General features: G+C 45.1%; 1 protein-coding gene across 2 annotated transcripts; it reads left to right on the top strand.

Moving 5' to 3' along the window:
* Positions 1–8,362: 8,362 nt before the first annotated feature.
* On the top strand, positions 8,363–11,901 carry LOC109745390 (uncharacterized). 2 transcript variants are annotated; one of them, XM_020304506.4, is made up of 2 exons: positions 8,363–9,140; positions 10,250–11,901. In XM_020304506.4, the coding sequence occupies exons 1-2, from the start codon at positions 9,040–9,042 to the stop codon at positions 11,424–11,426; spliced, it is 1,278 nt and encodes a 425-aa protein (XP_020160095.1). In that variant the 5' UTR covers positions 8,363–9,039; the 3' UTR covers positions 11,427–11,901. The 2 variants fall into 2 exon arrangements, with proteins under 2 accessions (XP_020160095.1, XP_040247156.1); XM_040391222.2 differs by having other exon boundaries at positions 9,011–9,140; positions 10,255–11,901.
* The last annotated feature ends 444 nt before the right edge of the window (positions 11,902–12,345 follow it).

Here is a 12,345-nt window from a genome sequence, read left to right as displayed (position 1 = left end):
GGATTACTTTAAACCATTCGTAGGTGTAGCATTTCTAAGTTTGACCACATATATAGAAGAAAATATCAACAACTATAATATTAATGAATTACATTCAAAATATCATCGGATGACAGCACCCCGGGTAGCCGTCGTCGATACTCATCATAGAATCCGGTGTAACTGGTCGCAGCTCCGGCTCCTGCCGACCATAGCACGTCTTGATCTTTTTCGAACATCCTCACGCCACTGTAGAATCATGCGGTCAAAGGGCGCCACGCTGCTGGTTCCAACATCCCTACTGCTAGTACCAGCACCGTCGCATACCACAGTCATCATTGTTGCAGCTCATGTGCACCGCCTTTGCAGCTTCTTCGCTGGATGGTCGCAACGTGCCCCATTGCTGGTTCCAGCACTGTTGCATACCACAGTCGTCTTTGTCACAACTCGCGAGCATCGTCGTTGCAGTTTCTCCGTTGGCTAGTCGTAGCTTCACCCATGGGGGTGGCAACTTTTCCATTTGATTGGTCGCAACTCCGTCAACGGGTTTGCTATTTCTCCATTGGCTAATCGTTCGTAGCGTTTTTATACCAGTTGAAAGCATCATGGCTTGCCATGCCAGACACAACTCCGACCATAGCTGGTGAATGAGCAAAGATGGGTGGGCACATCCATAGCGATTGTCGCACCATTTAGTTTTCCGTCGTCCTAGCAGTGTGTGACGGCAATAGGGTTGGGCCTTGCTTTGGCCTTGCAACACCAACCCCTTGTAGCCACTCGGGCAGGATCACGTGTGTGGAGGAGGGCAAAACCAGTTGGCCTCGGGGTGTGCAAGGGTTGGGGTCCAACAAGGGGCCTACGGCGGAGGCAGCCGCGGCGGTGGTTGTTTTCCCCACTCCCAACGGTCACACGTGGTGTTGGATTTTGCAAGGGGAAAGAAGGATGACGACCTGGATTTGCGTCTGGTGAGGAGAGGTTTGCATCCCTTCGCGGGAAAGAAATAAGTTTGGATGTTCGGGATGGGTGGTGTGTGGCTCCAGCGAGGGCTTGTGTCCTGTGGGAACATTCGCCTACTTTTTTAGATCAAGTTTAATCGAACGGTATGCACGTAATCAGCCTGGCGCTTGGCCGGTCGGCTGCCGTTGGATAGTTTTTCATAAAGAGTTAGAAACTTACTATTTTCTACTCCCTCCGTTCCTAAATATAAGTCTTTCTAGAGATTCCACCAAGTGACTACATACGGAGCAAAATGAGTGAATCTACACTCTAAAATATGTCTACATACATCCGTATGTTACATTCTATTTGAAATGTCTAAAAAGACTTATATTTAGAAACGGAGGGAGTAGCAATCAAGCCAGACTATCAAATAACATGAGTCTGTCACTAAAGTCATTGGTAAATTAGTTTTCTCTACTTGTTTTCTTAATACTTGTTTTTGTTTTTAAATTTTTGACAGCGCTTGTCTTGCCGGCCCCTCCAGCACACCACCACATGCCTCCACCCCGACATCTTTGTTTTTCTCACTAGCTGGGCCTTGTTGTGGTTTCACAAGACAAAAAGATTTTCACGCGCTGGGTAAAAAGAATCTAAGAAAATTGTACACACTACATATTTAACGAGAAAAATATCCATACAAAGAGTAAGTCACACAGGCTATATCTAGGCTAGAAAAGTTGGAAAAATGTCCCATGCACAGTCCGAACTGACAAAAAAGAATGGCTGCACAATGTTGTTTCTTCTTTATAGGCAAGTGAAACCGTGGGTTTTATTTTAAATGAGACACCAGGTTCTTGTTCTATCTAGTGATACACCTATGACTAAGAATGTTAATACAAACAAAATCACAATAATTGTTTTTTGCAAAATTAAATATTTTTGTAAAATTAAAATTGTACACAAATTTTAAAAATATCCATGAAACTAAAAAATGCCCATGGGACTAAAAAAGCTCATAAATTTAATGTTCATTGTGTATTTTAAAAAGAGTTCATTGAGTACTAAAACAACATTATTTGAAAAATGTTCATCATATATTTGAAAATCAAATTGTATGTAATAAAAATCGTCAAGTATTGAAACAACGATCATCGCACAAAAATGGTGAATGATCGTTGCCCATGTAACCTACCGCTTAGCCAAAAAAAAAAATCAGATCCGGCTACACTTTTAAAATGGAGTGAGATCACGCTAAACTTTCGTCAAAATGATTAAACAGTGATTTTGGCTTACCCGCAAAGGAAAAAAAACATGATTTTGGCCGAAGCTGGCGAAGCCTCCTCCTCAACTTTTTTAGAAAAGGAGGACGACCCCCGGCCTCTGCATCTGGACAATGCATACGACCATTTTATTAATTATTGACACAAGACCTTACAGAGTCATACAACAATAAGCCTAAAGCCACCAAACTAAGCAACATCTGTTGCTATCCCTATCCAGTTGATGTAGGGGCGCTGAAAGTCTTGGCCTAATACCAAACATACCTCGCAGCCAAACCTAACATCTAAGACTTGACGTCCCAACCAGGACGCCTGCCGGGTATGGGCACCCATCAGTCTGGCGTGCTTCTCAACCAGGACGCCTGCCGGGTATGAGGCCGCCGCAGCCACCTACCACCAATCCATCTTCAGAGCTGTACTGCTGCATCAACCTTGCCCGGTCTAACTGCCGCCGACGCCACCACGACGCCAGGCAGCGTCACCCTCCTGCGCGAGTCCTTCTCCGCTCATCAGGCGCCGAGTCTCCACCGCGCCACGCCATCGAGATCCGCCGTCATCAATGGAGCAGAGGAAACACCGCTCCTCCTCTTGTCCCCTCCAACCAGCACTTGCTCCAAAACGATGCCCCCATGAGGGAGAACAACATTCAACAAGTCATTGATCAGTTTGAGGACGTGTTTGGTGAACCAACAGGTCTACCTCCATGCCGTGACTGCGATTACAGAATTCCTCTGATGGCTGGAGCACAACCGGTGAACCTGACGCCATACAGGCAGTGGCGGATCCAGGATTGGAAGAAGCCCCGGGCCCCAAAAAAAATTTCGGCACGAGAGAAAACTTAACGTTCATCACGCTATAGCTACCTGAAAAGAATACCTCAAATGTGGCTCAGTTGCACCGGAATTTAGAATTTAAACTCAATGCTTAAAGATACAACAAAATACATAAAAGATGACAAAAACTACGAACAATACGTGATGAAAAAAGAGTACCAAATCAATGGCTTGCTTCATTAGTGTCTTTCATAACTTGATCAATGGTGGAAGAAGAGCCAACGCCTTAGAGAAATCAAAAGCAAAATTTCATCAGAGATGACATAAACATCAAGTGAAACAATTAACATTGTACAAAGTTGAAACAATTAAATATCAAGTGAAACAATTAATATTAACAACAACAATACAAATACAATTGAATATAGGAAGGTGATTAACAACAGCAAAAATATATGTTCATCTCTATTGTCAACATTCATATTCAAATACAATTGCTAGCTAGCACAGTCATGTATCTCTGAATCTCTCCATTACCAATTCTGCAGTGCAGCCGGCAAACAAGTTCAGCAGTTTCTGGGGAGGCCGGAGCAGAGCTGGCGTGCAGAGCGAGCAGCGCCGGCGAGCGGGCGCCGGGCGGAGCAAGTGAGCGGCGGAGCGGGCGAGCGGGCGCCGAGCGGAGTGGCCGAGCGAGCGGCGGAGGGACCTGGGAGGCTGCGACGGCCGGGGAGCGCCCTGGCGGAGGGAAGTCGTCGGCGGGCGGCGGCCTGGCTAGTGCCAGTGCCAGTCCTGGCGGCTGCGCGAGCAGTTCCTGCGCGCGTGCATGTGCTCGCTGGCTCGCTAGGTCTGGGAGTGCGAAGGTGGAGGCTGCCTTGGGCCCTGGCTGTGTGTTGGGCTAAGCCCCGGGCCCATTCAAAATTATACCTAGGTTACAACTAAAAAAACGCCACGCCCCGGGCTTGGGCCCTGGGGGTCTGGGGCCCAGATCCGCCCCTGCATACAGGCACAAACTAGAACATAAAGATGAAATCGAGAAGCAGGTGCAGGATTTGTTGAAGGCAGGTGTTATTCAGCGCAGCCACAGTCCCTTCTCTTCACCAGTGATCCTAGTCAAAAAGAAGGATGTCACATGGCGGTTATGCATAGATTATCAACAGCTCAACGCTATGACTGTAGTGGGCAAGTATCCCGTGCCCGCGATTGAAAAGCTCCTTGATGAACTGCAGAGGACTCAATGGTTCACTGGCCTCAAGCGAGGGATGATATAAGGGATCCGGTTGGGTCAGTTTTTCTCTTCTCTCTCCTGTCCGGCCATTGACCGGGCGAGTCCGCGGTCTTATGAGAGATGGTTTGAGGCATCCGATTGTAGATGCTCTTACAGAAATTGACTTACCCTTGTCCATAGCAGGCGAAAAATGTTCGTGCGCGTGCCCTAAGGACCGGTGTGCCAAAGCTGCTGTTTTCGACATTGAGACCTTGAACTGATCTCATGTGTACCCTAAGGACCGCCGTGCCAAAGCTGCAGTTTTCGGCATTGAGACCTTGAATTGATCTGATGTGTCTGACACTAAATTTTGCCGTCTAGCACACATGAAGGGAATCTACACCACAACTTCGTTGATTCCATCCCGACGAATAAACTCATGGAGGATCAAAGCCTGAAAGACCAACTCAAAGATGAAGCGTCGCCATCGGCTATGCCGCCACCCTGTGGGGACTAAAAAAAAACTAACCAAAACTACTAGGTGAACCAAGGCATCAGAACTCTCCTAGATTGGTTTTTCGTGGTCGTATTCTTTGTACCCATATATTTCTGAGCAAGGGATCTTCATTGCAACATAATTGTAATGTAATTAGCAAGCACCAAGTTGGCTACAAAGTCTAGGTTGCCCTATAATATAATTCAAGATAATGCACTTCGAAAAACAATACATCATGTTGTACTCTCAATCAAATCTGTAATGGTTACAAAACTAGAAAGAAATTGAAACTTGGTGTTTATTGTTGTCTGTCGATTGAACCGGGTTGGACTATAGTCAATTATTTTAGTTCTATCGGAAACCTAGGGAAATGATGTACAACGGAGGGAGTAGTATACTTGGAAATTGGAATTCGTTGCACATAGAGCAGACAGCTTTAGGCACGCATAGATATACGGTGAAGGTTTTTTTTTGAACCAATTTGAGAGCTTTATTCAACGAAAGAGCTCCTAGCATCATCAGCCATAAGGCTAGTGAGTAGGAAAGAGGGTCTAGATCCAGTCCAACTTTCGGTGACCAACAATGTGCATGCATGTTTTGCATAAAGGTGGGCCGGTACATTGGCTGATCTTATTACATGTTGAATAACAAAAGAAGAAAAAGAGGAAGCTAGCTCTCCAATTTCTAAAAGTAATGGTGCCACAATAGAAAGGCTATTGTGACGAGTGTTCCAGAGATTAACAATCTCCAGGCAGTCTGTTTTCATGATCACATGGGAGAAGCCACGTAGATTAGCAAAGATAACTCCATCTCGCAGCGCCAAAGTCTCCCCTATGAACGGATCCGATATCCCCATATACGGTGAAGGTTAGAAAAGAATATTTTACTGTCAGTTAAACGTATTTTCATCGCCATGGTAAATTCTTAGCACATGGTCCCGTGACTACCAGTTGCAGGTTGACAAAAAGAATAACCCATTATAGTTGAACTATAAATTGAATTCATCCGTCTATTCACTTGTTCTGAGGTAATTACAGCAAATATTCATTAGAATTCAAGTGAACGGTACAATTTTGGACACGTCCATGCATCAGACTTTGATCAGCAGATTGTCCGTGCGGGGTGCCCAAGAACACGTCAGCCAGTGTAGAGAGGCGACGAGCGGAGGGCTGCCGTCCACTTCAGGGCGTCCTCCTCGTCGGCGTCCAGAGGTGCGGAGTCAGGCCAGACCCGCAGTCACCGTCAGTCGGGTCCTTGTCAAGTATCCGATCCGTTACGGATCAGACCTGCAGCACACCGATTGTTTCTTCCTCGGCGATCTTTCGCACGACATTCGCGGCTGCTGCGCGGCCCCGACGTCGCTGTGGTGTGTCCACAGACTGCGTAGACAAATGAACACCAGAAAAGGAGTACCAATTGTTTAATATATAGTCCCTCTGTTTCATACTATTAGTTATCGCTGAAACATATGTATGTAGGTGTATTTCAGTGCTAAACATATCGGTTTGAGTGAAAATAATATGTAATGCAGGGAGTATTTGGCATACAAGTGTAGGATGCATACGCTCGAAACAAATTGACAGCAGTTGCAATATTGAGTGAGTCAGAGGCAATGTTTTAAATAGCCGGCCGCTATAGCCCGCTATATAGCCTTTTCAGCAGGGTGCCGCTAAATGATCCTATGTACAAATAGCCCGCTATAGCCCGCTATAACTCCGCTATAGCTGATTTTGAGGTCCGCCGCTATTTGGCAATAGCCCGCTATTTAAAACTTAGAGGCGGAGACTTCGACAAAGCCGACAACGGAATTTATCAGAGACGATGATGGCATGTGGTGGCTGCCGTCTTAGTTGTCTACTTCACGTGGAGGTGATGGGTTTCATACATTGTATTAGCCTCTGGAGACAAAAGCAATGAGTTTCCAAGTATTCAATTGGATTTATCACAGTTGAGAAGACAGCACCGTGTGATTACACTGCAATACAAAATTTCGTGTGAAATCATAAGGGGCGAGCAGAGATGGAGGAGAAGGGGTAAGGATGAGGATAGAGGAAACACATGGGGCGTGTTTGGCAGCCGTAGAAGCCGGGCCTGGCTAGCTCAAGCCTGGCTCACATGAGGCTGGTTGAGCAAATGCAGCCTTTAAACTAACATTTGCAACCTGTTTGATTGCCCACATTAGGGGATAGCTTAGCGCACGGTGTTTTGTTGCCTGCTTGTATATGCGCAAACACAAGCCTACTGTTTGGTTGCATGCAACGTTTGTTGTTTGATAACCTCTTCGGCGCAGTGGTGAGGTTACCAGTACACAGCGGCGTCAGGAAGAACACACAACAGAGAGGTTACCTGCACACATCGACGTCAGGAAGAACACACACAACAGAACATAGTAGTAATCAGTTATAAATACTGTGCCATACATAAACAGACCAGTTCAAATGCAAAGCAGTTTGATATTAAACTAAAGCGGCTGGAGCATACAACATTTTCCCGTAGCGATGCTTGAGATCTCTATAGCCTATAGTCTAACAAATGTCTTGATGGTGGTTTCTAATGTACTATTATGTAAGTGTATTTATAGAAAATTGTAGAATGTAAATTGCATCGTTGGCATTGCCTTGCAGGTTTATTTTCAGGAATCACTGAGATTTATTAATCACTGAATAGGATTACAATCATGTTGAATAGTATCAGCAAGGAATGTTGGGTTTGGTTGACAACATGTGCATGCTTTGTAATATTATGGTAATCATAAGAGAATGTAAAAATGTCTTCGGTATTTCTGCATGCATATAATTTGATATGTCCATCTACAATACGCTTCGTTTCATGTAGTGTGCAAGAACTTCGAAACGTTTTGTGGAATAAAAGGTTGTGCATGAACTTAGAAATCTAGCCATACAATCTAGAGGATGTCCATCATAGTGAAAATAAACTAAACTCATCGGTTTGTTCTACTTTGTTTTGTGGAAAGGCCTAAGGCCATATAGTAAGTATCATAGGCCCTTACAAATACACTCTTCCAGAAAAATTGAAATACATTCACAATCTTCGGGGTGCCGAAGTCCTCTTCCTGCTGTATCCACCGGCGGTGCACCGTGTGCATAGCTTGATGCCGCCTTTGGGCCTTTGCGCACTTTTTGAAACCCCGGAACTTGTAGAAGTTGTGGTTGGGAAGTCGTTAATGCAGACCAGGAGACGCCGGCGACCATGATCTGCAAAGAAAACCGCCGCCCTAGAGAAAAAATATCGATAAGGGCATTTAGAAACTCCAAAAACAACAGAGACCAAGAAAGCCAGCCGGATCTAGATGGATCCACCAGAAACCTAAACGGGACGGATCCGAGAAGACCCACCTTAGACACAGCTCCACACGCCCTCCACCGGTGAAAAACACACCAATGGAATGGGGATAGGGCGGACAGAACATTATTCCTTATCTGGGCAAAGCCGCCGCTTTGCCGTCTGGCCCAAACCAAACACAAAGACTCACTAAAGAAAACCTGGGGAAAAAATACCCATGCCATTGTATGGGTCTGATGTCGAGCTCATTGTCGGTCAAAATTGTGCACCGACGCCTTCTTCTCTGATCATCCGGCCGGACCAGCAATGAAGACCTCCGCCAATGTCGAGCACCAATGTCGAGCACCAATGTCCTTCACTGTCCCACAACAACCCCCAACGTCTCCAAAGTCGCCCCCCGTATCCGGAGCTCCCGGCAGGCGTCACTGGTGCGCCATGGCTGTGGTGAGAGGGTTAGATGAACGGGGTGGCGGCTAGGGTTTGTCCGTCGCCTGCTTAGTCGTTTGTCCATGCCAGATTGATTTATTCTACATAGATACACCAAAGGGGCCGCATCATGTAGAAGGTTCTGCAATAATCATGTGTGCACTTGCAGGAATGGTTGGCTTCAAATCTAGTCATTAGTGGCTTTTGTTTTCAAATTATCGCGTCGTCCCGAGGAATGAAATCATGGAACTTTTTAAAATGTATAGCAAAGGTTGGGAGTGCCGACGGCACATAGGCTAAGGCGGTGGTTAGGACACCAAAGGGGCCGCCGAGAGTCCATAGTGAGGCGGAGGATACATCTAATTTTGCTTCTTTTGAGGTCCTTCTTGTAATTGTGGTTTATATGTTTATTGTCTATTGTCCTTTATAAAGCAGGATTTTATGTATTAAAAATATATTCTATTTCAAATATTTATATGTCTCTCATAATTTGTCTTTGCTTTTTGAGAAGAAGAAGAAGAAGAAGAAGAAAATAAAATAAAAAATAAAAAGATGAAGCGGGCCGGCTTGTTAATCTGCTGGCTGAGGCCCATACGAGGGACGAAGCGGAGGGGAAACTTGTAGTGGTGCGCCGCCCCCATGGCCGGAAGCCGTCGTCGCCGCCGCCGCCGCGCTAGAGCGCTGCTGCCGCAGCAGGGCACCGAACCCTCGCCACCGGAAGACGCCGCTCTGAGCTCCAGGTCTGCACCCTGACCCCAACCGTAACCTCGCTCGTCTCTTCTTTTTCTTCCAAATTTTTATTTAGGGTTTGTTTATTAGTTAAGCGGATGCGGTTGGTCCATCGCAACTGTAATCAGTAATCCCGCTCTAGTGATTTCGTAGTGAAATTTAGTAGTGGCGGTTAGTGCACTGGCCTCCCCTGAATTTGGATCTCCAGCACTGTCTAGTGTCTACAAGGTGCGTTTGTACTTGGGACAAGTTCACTCGGATCAGTTGTTGATAACTTCATTGTCTCTCACCAGTGAAATAGTTTCGTTCCTTAATTACAATGTTGTAGATGAGTATTACAGTTTTGATAACTTTTCTTTTGGCTGTGGTCATGCTGCTGCCTTGGTTCGGTCATGAACTGAAACTCACTGTCAAATGTGATTTGGTGGATAGTTTTGGAGACTGATTATTGAGAAGGAATAAATTTTAAAAATTATCGAAGTTGTCCACATAAACAGGGGACGGATTATCGTCCTTTTTTGTGTTATTATGGAAATGTATATTCATCACTTGATGTGATTCAGTTTAGTGCGTGCTTGTGTTGGATCCAAAGTAGAATCAGCAAAGAGCGCTTCTCATTTCGCCAGCATATGGTCTCTTGTTCATTCGGTCTTTCTCATGGAGTCATGGTCATGGGGCTCCCATGAACAATGCTCACTTTTTCTTAATGACCAAATGAATCGCAGATAAGAAAATCATCACATAAAGGTTTTCTAGAAGGGGAGCATACTATTGCGTTTTTACGTGGAGCAAAATCATCACTTATTGTTATTTATTTTGAGGATACTCTGTACGCACCCCCTCTGTCATGATTTGAAGATATAAAACTGTACATAGCGTTGGCTGGCGCACTGAAGATATTATAATTAAGCTAATGTAGAAAAAAATGGTAAGTCCTAGGTGGTTCTGGACTAGCTTCTAATTGAAGTTTGGCTTGTCACAGTTGACACTCCTGTTTACATTATTTTTTATTTAAAGCGTACTGCATTTCTTGTAGGATATTAAGTCCTGAAATATTCATTAAAATATTTATGTTTCAGTTCTTTATTTGATCCATTATTCTTGAATTTCTATGTGGCAGAGAAGTTACTACTGTGGAGAGTCCCTGCCATGCCTCAGCCTCTACCTTTTTGCCTATGCCTGGACCTCATGTTTGTGCAGATCTCCTGGACAGCCTGCTTCATGAAATTATTGCTCTCTTTAACTCATTCCAAGACTTCCTTGCTTTCATTGGCACCTGCCACTCATGGCGCACTGCAGTCTCTACCTTTCCCTCTGTGTATACATTCAGCTTCCCGCCACTCCATTTCAAACCAGATGGTCCATATATTCATCCACATAGTGGCGATATCAAGCCCATCCTTTTATCTAATTGCAAATGGCAGCTCAGTGATCCTACCAAGAAAAACTTATCCCTTGTGTGTTCAGTGCCTGAAAATAGTCCAAATGCAATGCACTATTTGGGCTGCTCATATGGGTATCTTATCTTCTCCTACGAGGAGCACTGCCTCCTTGTGGATGTGTACACTGGTACCAAGGTGAAGCCCCCCAAACTCCCACCCAACAACAATCTTGGATACTTTTGTGGCATAGGCATCCTTACGGCTCCATTAATTTCAGCCAACTCTCGCCTCCTCCTTTTCTCGAGGGTTTCCATGTTCGAGTGGCAGGTTGGAGCAAACTCCTGGTCAGAGCACGCTCTTGATCTTGGCCGCGAACGCATCTATCAGATTGTGTTCTTCAAAGGTGATATCTTTGCCATCGATGCTCTTATGAGGCTCCACACTATACACTTGACACCTCGATTCAGCATGCGAGAAGTACCAATTCAATGGGAATTCCTGCCTATTAACTCATGGTTGGTGGTCTGTGGTGACATGCTCCTCATGATTGCCCAGAGGTCAAACTCTGGCGGATTGGGCTCATCTTTTAAGGTCTTTCGACTCGACTTCACTGTTGAACCAGCCAAGTGGGTGAAGGTGGAGAAGTTGGAAAATATTGCCCTGTTTGTTAGCCTTGACAGGAGGGATCCTACATTTTCTTGCATGAGCCCAGAAAGATGGGGAGGAAAGAGTAAGTGCATTTATTTTGCAAGGCTATCTGAAGATCCTGATGAAACTTGGACTTCCGCTGAGCTTGGTCAGCTAGTGCCAGAAAACGCAATTCACCCCATGTTCTATGGTATGTCATTCCCTCCCGACTGCGGTTTACTGAGTAACCAATGGGTGTTCCCCAGTTTAATTTATGGTTCTGGCTAGCGAGCCCGTCACGGAGTTTCAATCTTAGTTAGCAACTGGTTTTGTAGCCGTGATGGTTTCTGACTTTGGGAGCAACGTTTTGTGTTCAAGTACAATTGATCTCCATTGGCATTCTGCTGTTATGCCTGGTTGTATTGTGCACTTGTCATCTGCTTGTGCTGGGTTTCAGCCATGTGCTATTCTGGACATATCGTCAAGTATAACGTGGGTACTATTCTGGACAAACTCATCGTGTATTCAACTTTACTTTACCTACCTTATTATGTGTGTACATGCTGGGGTGCTCTAAACCATCACCTTGGATAATTTTTCTTTTTTGCTGGATCGGATTGAGTCGTTCATTGTTGAACTGAATGTAATGTACCGGATGGTGGTTTTCTTCCCCTTTTTAGTTGGTAATCTGTTGATGGAGCAGGAGAAAGCTTGTATGTGTACTGTGGAACGAACCACTCTGGAAATCACGTCTTGTACCTCGTGTATTCTGTATGTACAACTTGGACCTGGCGGTAAGGGCAAGCAATGGCTCCATCTCACATAAGGAACCAGTTTTCTTTTTCACGTATACAAGTACATCACTTATAGACTAGCTCATCATTTTGATTTAGAAAAACATTCAAAATGATTGAACTGAATCAAATATGTATGTTTGAGACAGAGAGCCAAGAGTTGACATGTTTTCATGTAAACAAAAACAAAGTAAATAAACATTTTCTTTTAATGTTTTCATTTTTTATATTTGAACGTGGTATCCTTTTCATGGTACCAATTTCTTTTTGCCGGGCGGTGCCCCTTGCCGTCCTTGCACTCGGCCTTCCTCCGGTGCCCCTTCCTGTGTCGCCTGCACCGCCCCAAAGCAAACAAATCGAACCCGTCATGCACGAGACGGAGCAGCTGAGAGTAGATATGCATGATGCGTGAG

This window comes from Aegilops tauschii, chromosome 5 (assembly GCF_002575655.3).
Source record: "Aegilops tauschii subsp. strangulata cultivar AL8/78 chromosome 5, Aet v6.0, whole genome shotgun sequence".
Classification (NCBI taxonomy): Eukaryota; Viridiplantae; Streptophyta; class Magnoliopsida; order Poales; family Poaceae; genus Aegilops; species Aegilops tauschii.
Note: the sequence above shows the minus strand (reverse complement) of the source record. Positions and strands in the feature narration are given on the sequence as shown.